General features: G+C 43.7%; 1 protein-coding gene across 1 annotated transcript in view; it reads right to left on the bottom strand.

The window, feature by feature from the left end:
• Positions 1–22,467, bottom strand: part of LOC101867750 (protein eva-1 homolog A) — a 205,476-nt gene extending 183,009 nt beyond the window's left edge. The window contains exon 1 of the mRNA XM_005146436.3: positions 22,368–22,467. Coding sequence (XP_005146493.1) covers positions 22,368–22,467 — 100 coding nt within the window. The remainder of the gene's footprint in view (positions 1–22,367) is intronic.
• Positions 22,468–23,545: the final 1,078 nt, after the last annotated feature.

A 23,545-nucleotide genomic window follows, 5' to 3' on the forward strand; every position in this document is an offset into this window, starting at 1 on the left:
TCTCTGAGCAGATACAATCCCACTCTTCCAGTCAAAGCCACTTAGGGTCAGATGGACAAGCTAATAGTCTGGCAGCGGGTCAGTGGCCTTTAATGAATAAGACAAAACAAAATAGTAATGTTAACATTATTTTTCTATAATGAATCCTATTGATCAACCACCTTGGGTGTATGATGTGTGCAGAAGGAAGATTGGAAGGGATCTTAAAGCTCATCTAGTTCCAACCCCTGCAACAGGCATAACCTGGCATTGAACACTGCCAGGCATGGGGCAGACACAGCTTCTCTAGGCAATCTGTGCCAGTGCCTCACCACCCTCATAGGAAAGAACTTCCTTATATCTAGTGTAAAACTACCCTCTTTCAGTTTAAATCAGCTGTCCCTTGTCTTATCCCTCCATACCCTTGTAAAAAGTCCCTCTACAGATTTTTTGTCAGTCCCTTGAGGCACTGGAAGCTGCTCTAAGGTCTCCCTGGAACCTTCTCTTCTCCAGGCTGAACAAGCTCAGCTCTCTCAGCCTGTCTCCATAGCAGAGGTGCTCCAGCCCCCACGGCACCTTTGTGGCTTCCTCTGGACTCACTCTCCAACAGCTTCATGCCCCTCTTGTGCTGGGGGCCACAGAGCTGGATGCAGTATTTCAGAGGGGGGTCTCATGAGAGCAAAGTAGGGGGGGAGAAGCACCTCCCTCAACTTGCTGGTCACACTGCTTTTGATTCAACCCAGCATACAGTTGGTTTTCTGTGCTGTGAGCATCCATTATCATATTTTGCTTCCTGTCAACCAACACCCCCAAGTCCTTCTCCTCAGGGCTGCTGTCAACCTAGTCTCCACCCAGTCTGTATTTGTGCCTGGTATCATCCCAGCCCAGATACAGGACCTTCCACTTGGGCTTGTTGAACTCCATGAGGTTCACACAGGCCCACCTCTCCAGCCTGTCAAGGTCACTCTGGATTGCACAGTGAGTTTTTTCAGGTGAAATATGCCTGGTCTTTCATTCTCCAAAGAGTAATCTGTAGCACCCATCAAGCCAGCAGACCCCACTATCTCTAGCTCTCACCTCCAAACCAACTGCTCTATTTTATTTTGGTCAGATTATTCTTACATCCCCACATATAGGCCTTCTCCCATGGAAGGTAGAGTGACAGCAAGCCAGGTGGTGGGGAAAAAGCCACAGTGCCCAGCAACAGGTAGAAATGTGCTCTCTGCTACTGTCCCTTCCACAAATCCTATACACATTTCCCCCTATTCCAACTGCAGAACAAGACCACACTTCTGAATGAATATAAAATTAAACGCATCAAACTCAGCTTTCTGAGTTTAACCAGCAGAGGAAGTTCTTATCCTGCGATACTGCAGCATTTTTGATGGCAGAAGCCCTAAAGCCAGATCTCATTTTTGGTGAGATTAGACTCCCACAGCAAAGTTTTGCACCATTAGTTATTCCAAAGGCAAACCATCTATCGACTGTAAGTGACATGGGCTTAGACCTAGATTAAATACAATATTTAGCCTGAGTTCTGTTTGAAATCCTTACTTCCCACCAAAAATCAACCAAGAAGCCAGGACTATGAGCAGGAGCTAAGACCCTACTTTGTTAAGGCCCTACTTAAGTCAGTGTGTCAAAGACCATTTGAAGGAACTGAATTCTGCAGCTGCATCTCTCTTCTTGTTGCCTATTAAGGGAACCATACTGAATGTGGAAGGATCTAAATTCCAGCCCCAAGATTTAGAAAGATCATCACAAAGCAGGCTTTTCACACAAGCAACTACCTCAAACCAGGGCACAACAAGGCATTTTGCTTTAATTCCTATAATATCTAGACAACACAAATAAGCCTTGATAGCCTCTTTTACCAAAATTAAGAAACAAAATACTGGGACTCACACAAAAGAGCTAAATGAATGCATCAAGAAGATGAGAGTATGCTCTTAATGACATTTTAAAATGTTGTAATATCTCTTATTTCATATGTATCAACTTGTCTCATTTTTCTTTCTGATGGCACCTTTTGCTCTCCACACAGACCAGAATCTCAATTGGCTACAGGACAACAGAATCTTTGCTTTTGATATTCAATATCAGCAGTTTGTTTGGCACACAGTACTTTAGGGTCATATTTCCCAGTTGCTGCTCTGCTTACTGATGAGAAAGTGACCCTGGAGAGCAGCACCTGGCAGAGAGGTACAGTTGTACTTCCCTCTTTAGTTAAGTCTATGCTGCCTTGGAAAGAAAGAGCAGAGAGAGAACTTCACAACCTCAGATTTGGGCAGAATTTGATCTTCAACACACAAAACACTATATAATCAAACTGTAAAAACAAAACAATGTCAGTTTTGAGCTACAGTACTGTGACGACTCCATTACCTGAAGAGCACCAACTTTGTGTTTTAACTATGTATTTGGGTTTTTTTCCCCCCCCTGGTTTGGGGCTTTTTAAAATTCCTTTCCCCCACCCTGCCTGTGAGTCACTCTCTGCCTGCAACATTCCTCACTGAAATGCCTTTGTTTCCCTTCCTGTTCGGAAAACGCCTGCCATACAGCGGGCACCGTCACAGCCCTGTAAGTTGGCACTTCGTTATGCTTTTCCACTCCAACAGCTCTCTGCAGCCATCCACTGCAAAACAATCTACAGCAGTTGCCAATTAATTTACTGGGCCATTAATCAATGTATTCTATACCAGTAGCTTTCAAACAGATAAAAGCCATGCAGGACCAGAGCAGAGATGCCAGATTGCCCATGCTTGGCTGAGCTGTACTTGGTTCAGCTTCTCCTCTATGTAAGGGCAGAAAGGGAGGGGAGAGGTTGGAAAGCAGCTGGGAGAACACCAACAGATGTATGGTGGTACATTAAAATCAGATGGTTGAACCTGTTTTCATGCCTCCTCTCCTTTGATGGAAACATGCAGTTCACACACAAATTAACTCCTGAACTGCCAGTTCTTACTTTGGTTAGTTGAAGAGGTGCCTTTGCCTAGGGCAAGTCAAAGAGAACCCTCATTTCAACAGCTTTACTTAAAATATGAGCACAGACCAGGTGCAGGACAGGATGTGGAAGTCATATCTGATTCCCAATATCCATGTTTCTGGCATGTATATACGAGTGATAGAGGGGTTTGTGTTTGTATCATATGACACTTGGACAACTACCCATCGCATTACATAGGACCAAGAGTCCCTCTGAAAGGCTGAGCCATGGAGCAGGTGACAATAATAGTTCAAGTGACCAGAAGAAATTCCTTGTCTACATGTTGGGAAGACTCAGGAAAGAGGATGCCTGGGAGCAAAGAAGGCCAATTTTTCTGGCAGAGACATCCACCACTGGGAATTGAAGACACCTCTAAATGACTGTCCTCTTGATTGCAGGTCCTCAGACACACAGTACAGCGGTATATCACTTCCAGCTAAACCATCAGGGCTGGTACAACCTTATGCCAGGTCACTGGGGTACCTGTGGCACAGATCTTGCAATTAAGTATGGAAACCCTCCTCTGGGCAGGTGCTGGCAGCACCCCACTCTGGCTGCCAGGGACCAGGGATACATACATACAGCAGTACACTGCTTCAGACAGTCTGGCAACAACCACCACCCTTCAGCATAATCTGTGACTTCAGTAAGGGAACCAGGGTGCTAAACAGCATCATCCCTGGACCACCAATGAACTGCTTATGGAGGCCAACTGTAGTTAATGTGTATGTGGGGCTTTAACTTGTCCACTTGCTTACAGGCTTTTACTACCAGCAGAGTCTGAATTTCCACTGTTCAATGACACAAATGCTACCAGAGAGAGAGGCACTGAATGTCTCCAAGCCATTTACCCTCCACCTCATAAGGTACAGGGTTGGGTCCTGTGTAAACACAGGTTTTTCGTTTGAGAGTGCTTGACAAAGCAGAGTCTGACCTTTCCCCTTTGGGGAAACAGCAGGCTTCAATCAAACCTTCTTGATGGTTGGGGCTATTTTCCCTTCTTGTGGGTCAGGGTGATGCGTGAACTCTCCTTGTCTCAGCTTCCCCTCCCACCCCATCAATCTCCTCTCTGCCCCGCCTGACAGTTGAGGGCACTGTGATTTATAACAGCCTCCCCTGCAGCTGCCTGTCCTCTGGGACTTTCCCTGCCACTGCAAAGCATCTCCACTAACCAGACTGCCTGGCAGTTGGGTCTCCTTACAGCAGCAGAACCAAGACCCTTTGCAGGAGCAGGAGGCTGTCACTTGCCAGATTAATATTTTCCACATTAAAATCTACTTTCAGTACATGGTGTGCTCTAAGGAAGACAGTAGGTTGGAAGTGGCTCAGCCATACTAGTTTTTATTGTTATAAGTGCTGTGGTGTGCAAGGCATTTATGGGTTAAAAGTGTTGGGTTTACGGGTAAAATGTGTTGGGTTTAATCCATAGTAATGTAAATTTGACTTAAGATGGAGGTTAAGAAACTAGAGCCTGTATTACTCTGTAGGGATGGTAAAGGATCCTAGGAGACTCGTCCAGCTATGCTTAACCTGAGCTACTCTCAGATTGTATACAGATCACTATCACTGCAGCATCACTGCTGCCAGAACTGTGTTGCTGTATGCTCACTTGAGATCCATCCTATTAAGTTTTCGTAATACCAAACACATGAAACTACTCTGAAAAAGTTCCTCCTTTTCCTTCTGCCAGGAGATCCACATGTAACTGGGACGCAGCCAGTCAGCAAGTACATTTTTCAGTAAGACTTCTTATCATAGATACACTTTCCATTATTTCACAGCCAGATGAAGCCTGGCTACTCTTCTGGACACTGCTTTAAAGACTAGGAGCTTTTATCAGACAGCTCCAAGCTTGTGTTTTCATCAGAAGAGTTGTTGCAATGGCCCAGAGCCCAGGACAAGCTTTTGCCTAATCTTTAAAAGAAAATAGCACCAGGGTGCTAAAAGGTAAGGTGGCCAGAGCATACAATTTGATTTCCTCAGTTCTTGTTTTAGGCAATAAAGCAAAGCTTGGCAAACCCAGTTCATCGTTTCCTGAGAAAATGTTGATGTGGATAGGTGAGAGAGGTAAGGAATGAGTATTTGTGTTGAGCATAGAACAAAGTGGGAAAGAAGGACCATATACAACTTCTTTCCACTTGCCTTTGGGGTATCTCTTAGGCCACAATCCTGCAGGATGCAAAGCACCTCAGTGTGTGCTGATGCAGTGTATGCCAGCGCTGAGCACACTAAAACCAAATGGAATGAGACAGTGGGTTCTCTGTGGAAGCAAAATCTGATGACAGCTATCTCAGACTGGGCCAAGCCAAAACAGAGTGAACCAATCTCAGGGTTCACTCTTGAAAACTGTATTTTTTTTCCTCCTCTATTTTTCAGCCCCTAAACATCTATTTCTAGCCTACTTCAGCAGAGATGAAAGCACTGATCACAGAAAATGAAGAATTGAACCCAAACAAAGCATTATGCTGAAAAAGCTTCCAATCTCTTCCCAAAAACAAATATCAGAATTTCTGAATCTTACGTCTTACATATTTGTGGATAAGGGGACACCATAAAAACAACCTTCCCTACGGAACTCAGACACTTAAATTATCAGCCCCCTCCAAAAGAATGAGATGTCAGGATTATGTCTTCTTGCTGAGCCACTGATCATACAACCACAGCAATATACTGACAGTGCCTTATTAACTTTTGCTAGAGGCCTGTATCTTACTGCCCAAAACAGGCCAAAAGGCAAAAAAAACCCTGTCTTGAATAAATCCCACAGGCCTGCACTCAACTGAGGCATCACAAAACCAGGTTCTTAGCTCAGAAATCACATGCTGCCTTTTGCTACGGCTTTTGTTCTTCAGAGCTACTATTGGTTCTCCTTCCTTCCAAATTAGGGGAATCACTATGCGAGGCCATCTGGCACATCAAAATTCATCTTCAGATTCCATTATCTAACCCACTGACCGCAGTGTTTCCTCCCATTGACTAATGAGATGAGCCCATCACCTCCTAATTGCAACATTTATACCTAGTCCGTTTTACAACCCTAAGAAAACAAATCCCCAGGTTATTTCAGAGTGAATGAATGTCATTCTGCTCTTAGAACAGGCACAGTATTTCTAAGGTTAGGAGATGGCGCATACAACAAAACAATTAATGAATGTACTCAGGCTGGAAAATGAGAAATAGAAAATAAAAACAAACGCACTGGCATCAGTGGTCAAACCACTGAGGCCAGTCTCCACACTCCTTAGGCTTCTTTACTGCTATCAGAGCACTACAAGGAGCATTACCTAGCACTCCTCATGGTAAGGGAGCAACTGCAAGTCTAGCGATCCACTACATAGACATTACTTGTAAAGACACTAACAGAGGGTGACATTCCCATTTCATACCTCACCACCCTAATAGGGAGTTTTCTGCAAAAATATCCTAAAAAGTCATAAAGGAGTTACAGAATCACCTTATATCCATTGCATATCAGCAAATTGCCAAGAACTGAAAAAGGCACAGGAGATGGCCTAGAAATCAGGTTGTTAACTTTATTGCTCTCCACTTCAGTGGTTTTGAGCAGGATTCATCTAGTCTAAGCTAGCTGTCTGGACCTTCTTTGGGTCAATGGTGAGGAACCAGCAATCCTGGGATGCCCGTGATCTCTAGATGTAGCTGTAATACAAGTTAGATGATGCATCCCCTACAAGTTCAAAGAAACAACTTAGGTCAGATGAAAGTGTCTATGGAACACTTAAGGAAAACTGAATCCCACTGCTGAATGTACAATCTATGATTATAGTTTTCATCATCTTCAAGATACTATTACTCTCTACAGCAAAATGCTTCTACAGCCATGAATGGTCAATGCTATATAACTGCAAATTATTCTTGATAGATTTATTGAGTGTGCTTGAACATGTTAGTTGGAGAGCTGCTGGAAATTCAGGACTAGAGGAAGAAGAGGGAGGAAACATTACAACTTTCAAGTAAATTTGGAAAATTTAGAGTTAAATCATGAACAAAATGACCTGGGTTGTCTTGCCTTGCAGTCACACACAAAGCCTCCAAGGTTTTCAACCTGCAGCCTTACATTACTACTACAGGTTTTAAAGTTCCCAGAGCAGTCCTAAAAGCTTCATCAGAAACACCAATAATGACTTATCACTGAAGAACTAGCATGAACAAGCATCAGATTGGGAATAAAATAGCCCTTCATCAGAGCACTCAAAAAACAGGCTTTGCTCATACCTGGGCATCAGGAGGACTGGACGCTCCCTTCACATGGCAGGGCAAGATTAAGATGGAGAACAGCCTGGGAGTGTAATTTCCACCTTTGTTCTCCAACTTCCTGCGTGCTCAATTTCTGTTTAAATACACCATCAGATGGACATTTCCCTACCTCTCCTCACCACATTTCTGTGATAAGTGTGCCTTCCACATGCCTAACATCTAAGAAAATTTCTGGGCTGGAGCACAGCTGAGCTCTGTTAGTACCTGAGCCAGACATCATTTAGATGACAGCTCCTCCACAACGCAAATCGGGGTCATTGTCACCAATGGAAAAAGCCCTAAATGAAAAGTTATTGCCCCTTGATAGCCTTTGAGAGCAGAAAAGGGTGTTGACCTCATTTCTGCCCTACCACCATCAGGCCAAGTGTTCAGGGAAATGCCTGATCTCCCTCCACATGCATCAGTGTGTCTGCTAAGCCAATGACATACAGCTGAGATGGAGGCAGCTCTGATCTCCTTCAGAAAGCTATGTTACAAAATGGACTAGAAAGGCCCTGAAATAACAGATCAAGCATCTAGCCAGCATTTTCTAGCTTGGGCTGCTTTGGATATCAGAGAGTGAAATGTAGCTTTGTACTGATCCCCCAGCACTGATGAGGCTGAGCAGGTCTTCAAAGGCAATTCCACATGCAGCAGGCATGGATACTAGGGTAATACTCAGGGTACTAACAGCATCCAGAACCCCCACTAACCCCACAGCAAAAAAAAGTTTTCAACCAGCAGAAGACTTTTGCACAAAGGGACAGGTCTAAGTTTAAATTCTGAAATTCTTATGATCATGGAAATAAGACTCTATGGACTGGAGGGGACTTTTAAAGATTATCTATTTCCAAACCCCCTGTAATGGGCAGAGACACCTTCCACTAGACCAGGTTGCTCAAAGCCCCACCCAACCTGGCCCTGAACACTTCTAGGGATGAGGCATGGGGAAGGTGGTAACAAAGCCTGCCGTTGTCAGCCTGACCTGGCAGAGAAAATGCACCCACCAGCCAGAGCTTTCTTTACTTGAGGTCTGCTGTGTGGTATAGGCAGGTAGCCACCGTAGACCTTATAGACACTGGTAAACCCTCTGCTACTTTTGGGCCTACTCAAATGCAGATTTAGACTGCAGAAGTGCAAATAAAGGTATTCTTTCCGGAAGTAACTTCTAACTAATCACAGACAGACTCAAGTAAAAACATGTATTTGAAAGCAGCAGATAGATGGGACTATCTATCTATAGATAGATAGACTATCTATCTATCTGCTCAGAATTATTTATCTGCTTTGGAAGACCTTTATCAGAAAATCTTCAGAGAGGTGGCACTATTAATGGGGCAGTACACATAGACTTCAACTTCCCAGCCCCAAAAACTCTTTAGAAGTCACCACAATACAAGTAACTATGGGATCTGGACTCCACGACTAAACCAGCAAGGGATTAGTAACAGACAATCAGGAAACATGTAATCAAAAGGGACAGGCAGGGAAACGGAGACTGAATCCCACAGAGCTCAGATTCTTGCAATGGGTTCAGGGCTATGTAGGCAGGGAAACACAGGAGGTGTGTGACAGTCTCCCCTCACACTTGAACAAGGCCTGGGGCTACAGCTTCAGACTTCAGGAGACCCAAGGATTGTGGCTCCAATTCGCCTGACAATATTCCATTTCATCGAATGCTATTTATTGCCCATGTGCATTGTTCTCCTCCATGCACATAAAGGATGGAAGCCTTTGAGAAAGCACAGGGAAATTCAGGGTGGGCAATAGTTCCTATTTTTGACACCACAAGAGAAACATATGAAAATAGTTTCTTTGTTGCTATTATTTGTTTTCCCTGAGTTGCAGCTGAGAGGGTGAAAACAGAAGACAATATCCCATCCGATGCCTGCCTGATAGAGCAAAAGCAGTTGGCACTGCAGTAGTTGTGCTTTTGGGAGAGTACTGTTTTTCTTTCAGGAGAGAAAAAGGGAAATGAGCAATCCCAGAAGGAAAGGGTCTGAATGTTTGCTCAGGCTGTGCCATGAAGAAAAGAGATTGCTATTGTGAAAGGGTGTTTCATTGTTCTGGTCTTTCTGAGAAACCATAAAATATATCCAAAAACGTTAACAAGAACAGAAAACAAATCTGTTTCTTTGGTATCTGTATCCTGGCTGGTGACAGAGAGACTATAGCTTAGCAGTGTCAGTTACCCTGGTTAACCCTTCTTCTTGCTAATACCCTTTATTAAGAAACCAGAACACTTCATACACATTGGGGTGAGGATAGAGAAGCCAGCTCTTCCTCATGTGAATAGCCCCATTGCTTGCTGAGTTACTCACCAAGTCAGGACTCCTCACAACTTAAATAGCCTCCAGGCTAATCAATAGCAAATTAATACAATAACTGGCCAGACTCACTCTTTCATTGATGCCACTCTCAAACACTGTCCACAGTCTGCCTTCCCTGCCAGATTGCTTCAAGCACTAACTTCCAGCTAGAAGTCAAGCTCCAGACAGCACCTCCAAGATCAGTCAGAAAAGTCAATCAGACACAGGGGAGATGCAAAGGCACAAGGAATTCCTTAAAGATCAGAAAATGGCTCTTAACGCAGGAAGTGATGGAATTCACCACTCTTAGTGTCTTTAGTGTAGCTCTAGGTTGTGAATGCTCCATCCCTGGCAGTGTTCAAGGCCAGGTTGGATGAAGCCTTGGGTGGTATGGTTTAGTGTGAGGTGTCCCTGCCCATAGCAGGGGGGTTGGAACTAGATGATCTTAAGGTCCTTTCCAACCCTAACTATTCTATGATTCTATGATTCTATTTCATGGCAGCAGCTGCAATCAGCCACAGCTGTATCTCTAATCTCCCAGATCCAATCTCCCATCACCAAGAAAGACAGACAGAACAAACACAGATCATAGAATCATAGAATGGTTTGGGTTGCAAGGGACTTTTAAAGATTATATAGTTCCAAGCCCTCTGCCACGGGCAGGGACACCTTCCACTAGACCAGGTTGCTCTAAGCCCTGTCCAACCTGGCCTTGAACACTGCCAGAAATGGGGTAGCCACAGTTTCTCTCAGCAACCTGTGCCAGTGTCTCACCAGCTTCATAGTGAAGAATTTTTTCAGCTGAAAAGCCCCAAAGAGGAGCTTCTTGTGTCCAGATATTGAAGAGATTGGTGTGAATAGGTCCAAATTTTCAGATCTGTAGGAGAGAGTAATACTGTGAGGCAGAAAAGGATCGTCTTGTGTCTCACAGGTCAAACCAGTGAAGATTCACCCTTAATTGCCAATACCCTGCAACAGGCATCTTAATCAGTCATATGCTTCAATGACTTAAATCAAGGGAAACCTTTAAAAAACACTTTCACATTCACATTGTGATATCACACTGGCCAACCAACTTCCTTTTCATCCCCCAGCAGGCTTTTCTTAAGCAGAAATAATCACCACCAGCTCCACCACGCAGATGTCTAAGTGATGGGAAAATGCAGAGGAGGCTGGAGTGAACAAAAGGCACTTCACCCTGCTGGGGTCAGAATGCGTTATCTATATGGTAGGTTGGACTCTTCACTAATCCAGCTCTGTTTCTAATGAGACTGGTTCCCATTACAGCAAAAGGAGATCCATGGCTTAATGTGCCAAGGGGACCACTGTCATGCACCTTAGGGAAGGAAAATAATCTTATCAGTTTGAACTTGAACCCTGCCCTCCAATTATATGGACAATGCTAAAGAAAAGAGAGATAAAGAAAAAGTAATTTTCATCTATTCAGCAAGAAAAATGGATTGTCTAATACCAAGCAGTCAGCTTCCTGCAGCTGCTGATAGATCTTTACACACCAGACTCTGGCTATACCATTGCCAAATTGCTCTAATTACTGTTTGTGCATGCTAACTCTGAACCAAATGACACCAACTGCATTCACAGTGCAACTTATTGGCATAGCAGAGCCTCTACTCTTATTGTATAGCCAAACTGAAAGCCTCGGCTGTCACCTAAAGACAAGCAAACCTAAAAGGTAGGAAGAATCAGAAAATTTTTTCACCCTTTCTTGCTGAACCTCTGTCTCTTCCCTCCCTATCCAATCCATCAGCTCCCCTTGGCTGCTATAGAGAACTCTTCTGGGAGTTCTGCATCCAACACAATGCAACTAAAACAAAGAACATTTTGGCAAATAACAGCCAGGCTTCATCTATTCTTTTTTCTATACAATTCATTCCATCAAAGTTGTTTAGCTGAACAAAAAGCAGTACTATCCTTTATTGTGAGGCTAACAATAAACTAACATGTGAGCACAGCGTGGGTCACAGATGCGTGGCTTCATCATCAACTGTGGAGCCACTTCCCTGCTCCACTCACTTTTATAAAGCTTTAACCTCTTTGAGCTGGAATCCAGATGATCGCATAAACCAGGAAGCAAACAGTGTTAACACAACAGAAGCAGCCCCTGTACAAAAGATACATGAAGAGACGGACGTGCTTTGGAAACAGCCAGTTTCCAAGGGGTTACCACACAATAAAATTCTACAGAGAATCTAAACTGGACAAATCCCAGGGATTCTGTTTTTAGTGATATTACTTGCATCAGAGAATCTTTATTTGCGCCTTTGAATAAACATACTTTTTTTTCTCCTATAAGGGGAAAGAAACAAAAATTTGGAGAGGGAGCATCTTCAAAAATCATTTTTAAAGTTCGCTTGGAATACATTCCAAGGACTGACCCCAAATATGTAACTTAATTTTAAGTACTCCTATCCCAAGTAAAGTAACCCTCAAAGCATGACTGCTCTGAGACAAAAAAAAATATGCAAAATCAGACACTTCTCACAAGTGCACTTTACAGGCTTAGATCATACCTGAGCTTACTATCATATCCATCCCTAGCTTGTATTACATATAAAATAGAAATGTAAAGTTGCTCTTTCCTAGTGCATTCGGTCTGGTTGTGGTGGAGTTATATTTTTTTTTGTAGCAACTTGTATAGTGCTGTGCTTTGGATCTGTCACCAAAACAGTAGTGATAACATATTAATATTTTAGCTATTGCTGAACAGTGTTTGCACAGCATCAACATTTTGTCTCTCACTCTACCCCCTAGTGAAATGATTGGGGGCTGCACAAGCAGTTAGGAGGGGACACAAGAAGGCAAATGACCCCAACTAACCAAAGTGATATTCAATGACATATAACATCACTTTCAGCAATAAAGCAGAGTAGAGTTGGATTTATGTAAGTCAGCCATCGTAGGCTTGGGAAATGGCTGGGCACCAGTCTACCTGTGGCAGGTGGTGAGTGGCTGCCTTTGCATCACTTATTTTGTTTATTTTCTTTTTTCTTCTACTTCTTTACTTACATTTTTACCTAGATCCATGATTTTTCTTGCTTTTATTCCTACTCAGGATAGGGAAGGGAAGGCAAGTACAGGAAGGCTGTGTGGGGCTTAGCTGCCTGCAAGGGTTAACCCACCCCACTTACTTGAGTGCATGTGACTTTGCAAATGCAATGTTCATTTTAATCTGTGCAGTCCATGTGTAGAATGCGACATCCATCTGTTACTTCAAATGCATTCCAGCACTGGAGAAGGAACTGTGTATTAAGTACGACACATTTCTTCCTGCCTATCACAGCTTGAGAGAATGAGTAAGGGGCTGCTTCTGGACAAAAAGGTAGGTACTGAACAATCTCTGAAATAGTGGGCAGTTACAGCTCCTGATGCTAATCTCCCTGCCTTGGATTTCACCTATGCAATGCAGGTAACATTCCAGACTCTCCTTCCAGAAGTTTAAGTACATCTCTGGTTGTAGGACACTCACAACAAGCAGAATAGGGTTTAAATAACACAGAGTAAATAAGCATGTAGTGCCATAACAAACCAGAAGAATTAAAACAAAAAATATTGTGAGGCAACTTTCCTGCGCACTGGACAACACATGAGTCCTAAGGAGGTGGAAAATAGTATGTTCTCATTAAAAAGTAACTCATAAAACCCCAAATGGCTGCATTCAAGTAGTTTAAAATACCTTAATTTTAACATTTATTAACTTCCAAATGTTCCGTTTGCAACCTTAATTCTGTTCTTTAAGCGTTCCACACAAAAGCTTAACTTTGTCAAAAATAGTGAATGATTTTTGTCCCATCACATTTTATGGGCATTGACATGGTCACAGCAGCACTGTACTTAGAGGCTCCACAGAGATAACAGAGGTAAGGGATTCCCCAATGACTGAGGCCCAAAACTGAACATAATTCAGCTACAGCAGCTCAAATCTACCACCTACTACTCTAATTGCATTAAGTGTTTACAACACACTTAATGTTGGCCTAACACAGGTTCAAGGGAAAATGTGTGAGCTAAAAGCCTTTGCAAAACACGGCAAACATGGGAAATGAATGCCAGGGATAGCGCCAGCCATAAAGCAACCTTCATAACCACACAGATGAGTAAGCAATGAAGGATCACAGCAGAGCCCACAGGTCTTAGGCACAGGATGCAAATCACCCCAGCCCACAGTGTGATACAAAAATCACAAAGGAAAAACATAGCAGAAAATACCCCCACTGCTATGTTTGTTTTTATGTTTACTTGTTGGAGAGAAAGCTCCTTTTAAACCCTGGAGGCTAATACAACATGTTGATAACATCATAGCACCAGAACCACAGGCATCTGATAGCAGATGAAAATAAAATAACACAATCACACAGGGGGTCTCAGAGTAGGTGGTCTGAATGGCCCCTTTTTTGATAGTCTAATGAGGACTTAGGATAACTTACCTGAAAGCAGCCCTCTCACACACTGACAATTCTCATGTTGTTATGGGCTGCTGGAGGAGTGACAAGTATCCCTGCTGGCAACTACTGCGTTTATACTGTATCAAAAGATGGGGCACAAAAGCACATAGTGAAGTTCTTTGATTGTAAATGACTGATGAAACGTCTCATACTCTAGGGCTCTAGGCCTTCATCCCTTGATGTAACATTTAAGAAAGGAAATGGAGATATCTTTTTTACCTCTTTCTTCCTCTGTTGTTAAGGATGTGGGATACTTTGCCAGCAGTTGGATGTGACCTCCCCTGCCCATCACAACTAAAGTGCTTGGACAACATCTACTGCAAATTCTTCAGCAGAATGCTACATCCATCTGTTAATTCAAATACACATCTGAAACCTGATAACTCAGAGTCTGACCAAACTGCAAGCCCCACAAACTGCTCCACCTTCATGCAAGGATCCAGATGGATTCAACAATGATTATTGTACAGCAAGCTTTAGCATCAGAAGGAGCACATCAACACTGATACCACAGCATCTGCTAACACATTTCAAGAGCACACAGTGTATTCAAAGAGTCTCAGCCAAGACATATTTTACTGTGCAACTCAAAACTGCCAAACCAACATTTCTCTGACATAAGAGGACACACACTGGGTTCCAGGCATCCAAGCACTAAGCGTCCCAAGAAGAGAAAACATACATACTTTGTTTACTACAAATGAGCGCATATCCTCAGTTAATGAGCTAAGTCAGGCATATTTGGATCAGTCCAAACGCAGACTGAGAGAAACACAACTCACCATCTTCCCTCAGGGAAAAGGAGCAGCTAAGTAAATAAACAAGTAATAATAATAGGTAATCCAAGTAGTTCTCTTAAATATGTTCACAATTATTACTTTAATATTAGATTTAATCAGCAAGAATATGAGTTGGGATTAACTTGTGTGCTGCTGTGCATCCTGCAAAGCTCTTGGCAAGCCAGTAAAGTTGCCTCGCAGCTGAGCAGAATCTGGCCCTTTCCTCTCTCTTGGAGGCACAAAAATCTCTCGGAAATAGCACAAAAATCCCAGACAACAGCAATACTGGATCAGTGAGGCATAGCACTGGGAAGGACACAGGAACCTTGTAGTATCGCACCAAACCAACCTGAGCAAAACCCCTCTGAACTGCTTTGAGCAGCATGTTGGGTTGATTCCTGCAGGCAGCTACATACCTTGCAAGAGACAGAAACAGACAATCTAAGAAGGTCTTGGGTATCTGGATAAAAAGGAATGACAAGAACACAAAAAACCCCAACCCAACAACAAAAAACAAACAAAAAAAACACTGTGTGGTTACTGCAAACGGTCCCTCAAAGGGACTGAGATTGTTGTCTTGGAATAGAAAGCAGAAAGTTCAGTCTATACATGTGCAAACACAATAAGTACAAGCAGACAACTGTAAACAAGTTATGTAAACAGTCCTTATGTTGGCCACCTAAATTATTGCACACCCACCTTAAACACAGCATAGTCCAATTTTCAGTTATGAACATCAGGCACCTTGGGAGATCCGGCTACATTTAAATTAGCACCAACAAAAGAATCAGCAAAAGTGCCAAGCATAAGTATATATCTCCCCCTGCAGAGACTGAGTTTGCTCTGCCCCCCCCCCCCCCCCCCCAAAATTATTATTTTAGCTTCTAAATATAAGTTGAGAAAGGATACATTTTTTTTAATTGACCAAACTATTTGTGTTATATATAAAACCTGCTTTCACAGGGTCTTAAATCAGGGAGTAATTGCTACCTGAAGACATAAATACTTTCATTACACCTGCAGCATTTGTATCCCTAATAACACACAGATGGAATAGAAGGACAGGTATAGGAATAATACTGCAAGGACGTTTTCCTCAATTATAGTGTGGATTCAGTGGGTACTGATAACCTGAGATACTTTGAAGTGATTAAAATTGCTACAGTGAGTTTTTCAGGGCTTGTTTGTTAATAACACTAATTAAATAAAGTGTTCCTAGTACTGACGAGTTTGCACCAGTGAAACAGTTTCTGGGCCACAGTAATTAGTAGATACTATATCAACATGGCAAATCATCACACAGGCACTGGGATCCCTGAGGTCTCTGCTCTTCCTGACAGCTCTGATGGCTACAACAGTCGATTTCTACATGGTTTGAGCCAGATGCAGACATATGGCTCTTGAGGTTGAAGTTGTTGCCTATACAAGGTTTCACACAGACCCCTCAGAAGACATCCTGGCACACAGAGCAACCCCATCCATCCATCCATCCCTCCCTCCCTGACAGTGCCTCCTGTCTCTACAAACCTGCAGCACCTCAGTCCCAGCCCAGGACAACAAACAGAGGGAGTTAGAAACACGTGCTTCTCTTCCTGAAGCTCAGTTTGGTCCCCTCAGCTGTCAGTAAAAGCAAATGTTGAATATTTGAAGAGTCAGGAAGTGCCAAGTTCTCCCTCACAGCATTATCATGACAGCTGATGGGAAATCCATGGTGTTTTCTGGAGCAGGCCTCAGGACAGGAATTCACAAACACTTGCTACAGAGAAGATGGAATCTCCCTTTTTACAAGGAGTCACAAAAAATGATGAGGGGTAATGGGTACAAGTTACTCTTTGGAAGATTCTGATTGGAGACAAAAAGCAAAATTTTTCACAATGAGAACAATCAGCCATTGGAATAATCCACCCAGGGAAGTGGTGGACTCCCCAACACTGGACATTTTCAAGATTCATCTGGAGAGGGTACTGAGACATCTAGTCTAGGTCATGCTTTGCCAAGAAAGTTTGGACCAGATGATCCTCAGAGGTCCCTTCCAACCTAGGATTCTGTGATTCTCTGATCATACTTTTAGTTAATATGATATATTGATGCTCACAAAGCTGCATCCCTGCTGGCAAACTAGCACCAGAATAGCCCTAGCTTCTACACTGCTGCTTCCTCTCCTCCTCATCCAACAGCAGAATGGTTACTTGATAGACTCACACACAACCCACCCATTTATTTCCTCCTCCAACACCTCTCAGCTCTCTCAGGTCTTTAGACTGCTTCCCACTGAGAGACAGACAGACATACCTGACTCAAAGCCAATGCACCTCCACCTTGTTAGAACCACTCAGCCATGGTGGCTAGACTCAGCCATCCCCTTCAGCTCCCCAGACCCATCCTCTACAGCTCACCAGGTAGCCACATCTCCACATTATCAGAAGGGACCAACAGTGCTTTTTAACTGGCTTTGGATTTTGTCACCTCTGCAAAGCAAAACTCCACCCAGCACAGATCTCCCTCAGTAAGCCAAACTGCAGCTCACCACACAGCTGTGATGGATGGGTTGGCAGACATGACCTCCAGCTGAGGAGGAAAACATTGCCTGGGGCAAGGACCTCTTCAAGCAGCAACCTGAGGCCCATCCAACCTCATCACTCAGACTCTTCCACAAAGAGAAGGTATAGAGGTGGCCTGGGTTTGGCTGAGTCTTTAAAGGAAATCTACAGCATGTCTGTTTGCTCCTGGGGTCAAAAGCTCAAACCTCATTACTGAGTTATACCATGTCACTGGAAAAGAAATTGTATCTGCCTTTCTCTTGAAAATCCCCCTTTCACAGACTGCAGCTTTCAACACAGGGAAATCCGGGAACCCCCTTGACACCATCAACCCATTCAGGGCTGTTAGCCATTCAGAAGCTGTTAGCATGTAGATTTTGGTGATAATTTGGTGAATGGACTTGTCAAACAAATTGCCTTTATTATGGACAGCTTAAATGCAATCAGGGAGAAGTGCCTTTCCTCTCCCAACTCCAGCCCTCATCAACTCAAACAAACACACTGAGCCAATTAGCAGGGAGGTGACAAAAGCAACTTTCACTTGAAACCTGCCATTTTTTGAGAAAAGATAGAAAAAAGCAGCAAAATAAAACAAAAACCTATTTGTGCTTTCATGCCAGGTAGAGGCTCCAGGGAGAGGTCCCAAAAGCTACCCAGAGCTCACCTGCAGGGTGTGAATGGGAATTATCAGTATTCATCTGGCTCCATGCCGGATCAGCTCCCTTAAGCAAAGTGCTGTTCACATCCAGCTTGTGCCAAATACAGTGCAAAAAACATAAATATTAAAGTAGGCCCAGAGGGACGAGCACAACTGGAGCTGTTATTCCTACAGCTTTACGTCCTGCAGCTGGGTTCTTCTGTGTCAGAAAAAGTGGGAGATCCCATCAAAGCTCTTTCCATGCCTAAAACCATAAGTTTTTGGCTTAGGTCCCTGCAGTGGATTCTTGATGTTTACAAACAGTTGAGTTCTTAGCACAACCTTTCCTGCACCATAGTAGTAGTGAAAGGGTGTGTCTCCATTAACATGAAACTCACAGCAATCACATAGGTCTGATGCCACTACCTTTCTGTCCAACATGCTTGAAATCAGCTAACGAATGAGAAAATTGAGAAGAATTGGAGCATGGCATCATAATCACATAAACCTAATTACCTGCAGGTATGCAGGTGGAAATTACATGGTCACCTTGGCTGGCAGAGCAGAATTCAACATGTATTTTCATGATTTAGCTTCAGGGACAGGAACTCCATGGCTTGAGCTAGAGACAGCACACAGGATATGAGCAATAGCTGGTGACGAAGCTTTTGACTAGGCATTTTAAATAGTACCAAGACTAATTTTGGCCCCATTTTCATTAACCTAGTCCTTCTAAAGAGCAAGCTCTGAACACTGCCATGGAAAAAAGGTTTGCCTTGCAAACCCTACGCAGAGGAGCTATGGCATAGCTTCTCTGGCAGGGCAAGGACATTGCTTCGTCTTGGGCTCCCACCACAAATACACAAGGGCTAAAACAAAGGTGAATTTTTATCAACCAGCAAGGATTTTAGAGAGTTCATTGCTGGGACGGAGATTAGGATTAAGGGTTTATAGTTAAAGCACAGAGATTCAAAAGACCAGCTTCTTTCCCCACACCTCATCACAGTCTTCAAGCGTCACCTTGAACATAAGGGGTATGTGGCACATCAAGACATTAGGTCCTAAGCCTTCAAACAGTTCTGAGAACAAGAACTGATCACAGAATGAGATTAGATCAAGAGCCCATACTACAAGCAGCCACAGAGAAAAAGTCCAGGCCTTCTTAAGAAGTGGCTGCAAAGTTCCTGATAACTCCACTCTCCCTCTCCCAAAGACCCCCTTCCCACTCTCTCACCCTCCTGCAAACATCAATGTTTAAAGAACTATTAAAGAAATCAACTTCAAAACTCTTCACATAGTTCAAATACTTCACTTAAAAGGAATTTTAATTCTAACATCTCAGATTGCACCAGTCCCCAGCAGGACATGCACTCCCCATGTTAACATTGTGGCATTTGAGCTGTTCAGTGAGACACATTGTGAGACCATGTGCTCAGAAGCCTGGGAGCAAAGACAACAGGGATTCTCACTAGTTCTACCTGGGCTTCCCCATAACTGACTCAGTTCACCACACTTCTGAGAACCTTCTCAGGGTGCCTTGCTATGGCCTATGTGAAAAAGAAATCTTCCTGCAGCCAGGAGACATACTCTGAAAAGCCAGCCAGTGGGAAAGTACTGGGAGCAGTGAGACCTTGCTAGGTGTGCAATTCTTGATAAGTCTTTCAGCCAGTCCTACTGCATAGCTGCAATGTGGGAGTCAGATCAGTGCTTCTTGTGATCTGGTTAGAGCTCACTGGCCATTCCTAAGCTGTCTCTTTCCAGGGCTGGATCAATGCACTCTGCGTGGCCCACCATGAAAAGGCCATGACCTCTTACTGACAGCAGCACCTCCCTGGTAGTGCCAAAATGAAGCAAGCTGAGAAGCCAGAGAAGCTTTGTTGCTAAACAAAGGTCTACAGGATTGAGTTTAAAAAAACCCAAACATTCTTCACCAAAAAGCATCAGCTGCTCTCTCTAGACAATACTGCTATTTGCAGCCTGGAAAAGACCTTGCATCCCAATAAGCTGTCTCATCTCTGTGCAGCATGTAGGCAGCAGTGAAACTGCTACAGAAACCTCTAGGGGATCACAGCAAGCCTTTCATTCCTCAGCAGCAATAACCAATACAAATCCTTTCATCTCACTGGAATGCAGACAATTTATGTGTTGGATGCATCACCTCTAGGTGGGATGGTATATGGTAAAGCTATAAGGCTTCCCCAAAGATGTTCACCTGCTCAATTCCAGCCACACCAGAGAAGAACCCAGAACACCCTGAAGCGCAGAAAAAGTATATGTGGCCAGAAACCATTACAAAGGCTGTATAACAAACAAAAAGGTTACCCTTCCTTCTATTCATCATGCCAGCTGACAGCTCATATATAGGGGTAGCAGTAGCAAACAAGGTGTTCCTTCAGGTAGGAAGTGTTATCTGGACCACTGCACTTTCAGAGGCACTTCAGGACTTGGGGGAGACAAATGGAATCTTTGCAAAATGTATTGGGGAAGCATAGTGTGTGATCTGGGAAATGCTGTACCTTTTCCTACCCGCTTCATCTTGCGGCTACCCAGCTCCTGAACTTAACAAAACCATATCTGAGTTGCTACACAACTGGCTACACACTGGGTGCAGCTTTTTCCTGTAACAAACCATGTTTCCTGTCCTGCAAGGTACAGTCAGTCCAACCAGACCGGGGACGTTTGTCAAGCCTGCTTTCAGGAAACATAGCTTGGATATGGCAGAAGATTTCAACAGTTGTGAAAACTCAAGGGAGGAGACCCTGCTTCAGAGTTCAGCCTCACCATGCACATACACATATACTCCCCTTCTCCCAGAGTGTGACAGTACAGTCAGATGTTGCAAAAAACATGATTTTGTTATCAGTAACCTTCTTACCAATTTTTTTAAGAGGACAGCATCTGCCCACCCTAACTGCCAACATCACAAAGTTTATCAATTTGCTTCCACTGCTCTGACTATGCTGTATACACACAATACAAAGTACTCTGACTCTGGGACACTTGCACATTTTAATGCTTAGAAATTTGGTCTGGCTAATAGCCAGATTATAGATAAATTTTATCTATATTTCACAAGGACCAGTATTTTCTCTATTGAAGCTTTAGCTCCTGTCATATCCACTCCATTCACCCCTTCTGTATTGAATTGTTTGTAAGGAGGAGAACAGAGAAAATTCATTGCCAAAAGGAGATAAAAAAAGCCACTAGAAACAAACAGGAGGATTCCTCAGGCCTTTCCATTCAGAGGCATATCTGCCTTGAATGGCAGCACCTGGGACTGATCTGCCTCCAAAGGAGGCTGAATCACAAGCAAGCCAGACCCCCTCAATTTACATTAAGACTTTAGGCTACTGTATATACTCTCTCCCAGCTTCACCACAGGGTCCTCCTTTCTAACACAAATCTCTTGCAGGGAACACAGGCACTCCCAGGCACTGAGCAGCAGGGTTGTAATGTGTTGAATCCCAAGACCGGTGAGATTCAGCTTTTGCAAATGGCAGTTTTTCATCAACAAACTATAACTGGAAGCTCTTATAGCCTATAAGAGTTTTGAAACACACCCCCAAAAAACATGCCAGCCTAGTTCTTCACACTAGTCTTAGACCCAAAATTAGAACTGATATCCCAAAAGCAAAGTGACCCTCACTAGGCATTTTCCAGCAAACTAATCAACCTTGATTAACAGTAAAATGAGATCTGTTACTTTCTCTGATCCACACGCATATGCACAGGAAAAAAAAAAAAAAGAGAGAGAGAGAGAAACGTACTTTTAAAGTGACTTACACAGTGTACATAGTTACAAAACTTCTATGGGACTTCATACCTTCAAAGTGCTGTGTATTTACTTGCTTCACACAACTCAAAACAACTGCTGTAAACAGTTTGAGATTCAGAAATTATTTAGAAATGAGACACTTCTCCTGGCTTAAGAAAACAGGCTCAATATAATTAATTCTGTGCATGTAGCATCTTTAGCTCAGGAGGGTTTTGCAACACTCAGGAGCCTTATGTTAAGAGGGGCCCCCTATAAAATAATTGGGTCTTGCTACATTAACTATAATTTATATCCTAGAGTTCCGCAGTCTCCTAACCTAGCTCTTTTCACTGCACAAAGAAACACAGCACAAAACCTGCCACAAACTTACACAAGGTAACACTTCCTTGTTCCCAAAGTTGCTCAGACTAACTCTGCTGAAACAGTTTTGTGAAGGGTTATGGAGAAAGGCTTTTAACAAACTCAACATCCTCTCACAGAAGATGCTTTTCATCAGCTAATTTTTAAAAGACTAAAATTACTCCCCACTTAACTACCCAGATCTGCTCACATTTACTTCCCCTGAGCTGCTCCTGAGCACTGTAATAAGAGCTCTCACGTTAAGCAGCCGTCCAGTGTACGAAAGGATCAGTGCTTCTCCCCTACCTGAGAAGTCCGCAGAAGTCTTTGCAAAGTTGCTGAAAGCTGTCAAGCACACGAGTCCTATGAGGAAGGTGGAGGTAGGAGACACATCTGAGCAGCACATCCTTAAATATCCTCAAGGTTTGTTTTCTTCCAGAGAAAAAGAAAGTGCTTTCCGTCCCAATCCAGTACTCCTCATTGCCCGAAGAACAGCGTTAGTCCCATCCCTTAGAAGCAGCGGGGAAGGAAAGGCGCTCAGCACACACACACATTCACACACACACACATCCCTGGGAGTGAATGAATCCCGGCGGAGGGAGTCTGACGAATGAGCCAGACCTACCTGAGGCTTGGCGGAGGTCCCAGGGTCCTAAAAGCCATCGCTTCACCCAAATTTGCTGCAGACTGTTACTGTGCAGCTGTCCAGCAGCAGCACTGCAAGATGTTGGGGGGGTGAATCTGGGGGTGCGGGGGAGGGGGGGGGGGGGAAGATGGTTTGGAGAAGCCTGTCTGCTGTGGCTTTAGATACCCAGGGATCTTGTCTGCCTGGTGCAGGCAGACAGACAGACAGGATGGGCAGTATTTCCAAAGGAGGAAGCCCAAAACAAAGTGCCTGAATTCGCAAGGATTTTTTGAGTGATGGGTATTTGTGGCTGCTGCTGAAATTAGTGTGAGCAGTGGTGTCCTGCATGTCCTGCCACACTGGTGACAGGACAACTCTTCAGCTGTGTCCACTGTTGAAAGTGATCCTACAGTGGAGGAGACTTTGCACAAGCCAAGGGGTCAAACCGTCCTCACTGCAGGATGGGACTGGTGTCAGCCCACATATCCAAAATCCTCCTTCCTTTTGGCAGCATCCAGCCATGCCAGCCTCCCTCTATGCCACTGGACCCCTCTGCCCTCCATCAGACTGCATGAGGATTTTCATGCAAATCTTAATCTGTGGTGTTCAGACGCAGCAGACTGGTTTCCTTCTGTAGCAATTACTTTAACCTGAAACTAGCATGGTCTTAGCTGTTAACACAAGCACTGCTCACTCTGCAAAGTTCACGGAAAGATCCAGCTTAGCTGCTACTTGATGCTGCCTGATCATCCATATCACAGCAGCATCAAGTTAGCCATGCTAACTTGGAAGGACTGAGCTGAGCTCTGGGGACACACAGGTGAACTGGACTAGTGGACCCTGTTCTCCCTGCATACAT

This window comes from Melopsittacus undulatus, chromosome 3 (assembly GCF_012275295.1).
Source record: "Melopsittacus undulatus isolate bMelUnd1 chromosome 3, bMelUnd1.mat.Z, whole genome shotgun sequence".
NCBI lineage: Eukaryota > Metazoa > Chordata > Aves > Psittaciformes > Psittaculidae > Melopsittacus > Melopsittacus undulatus.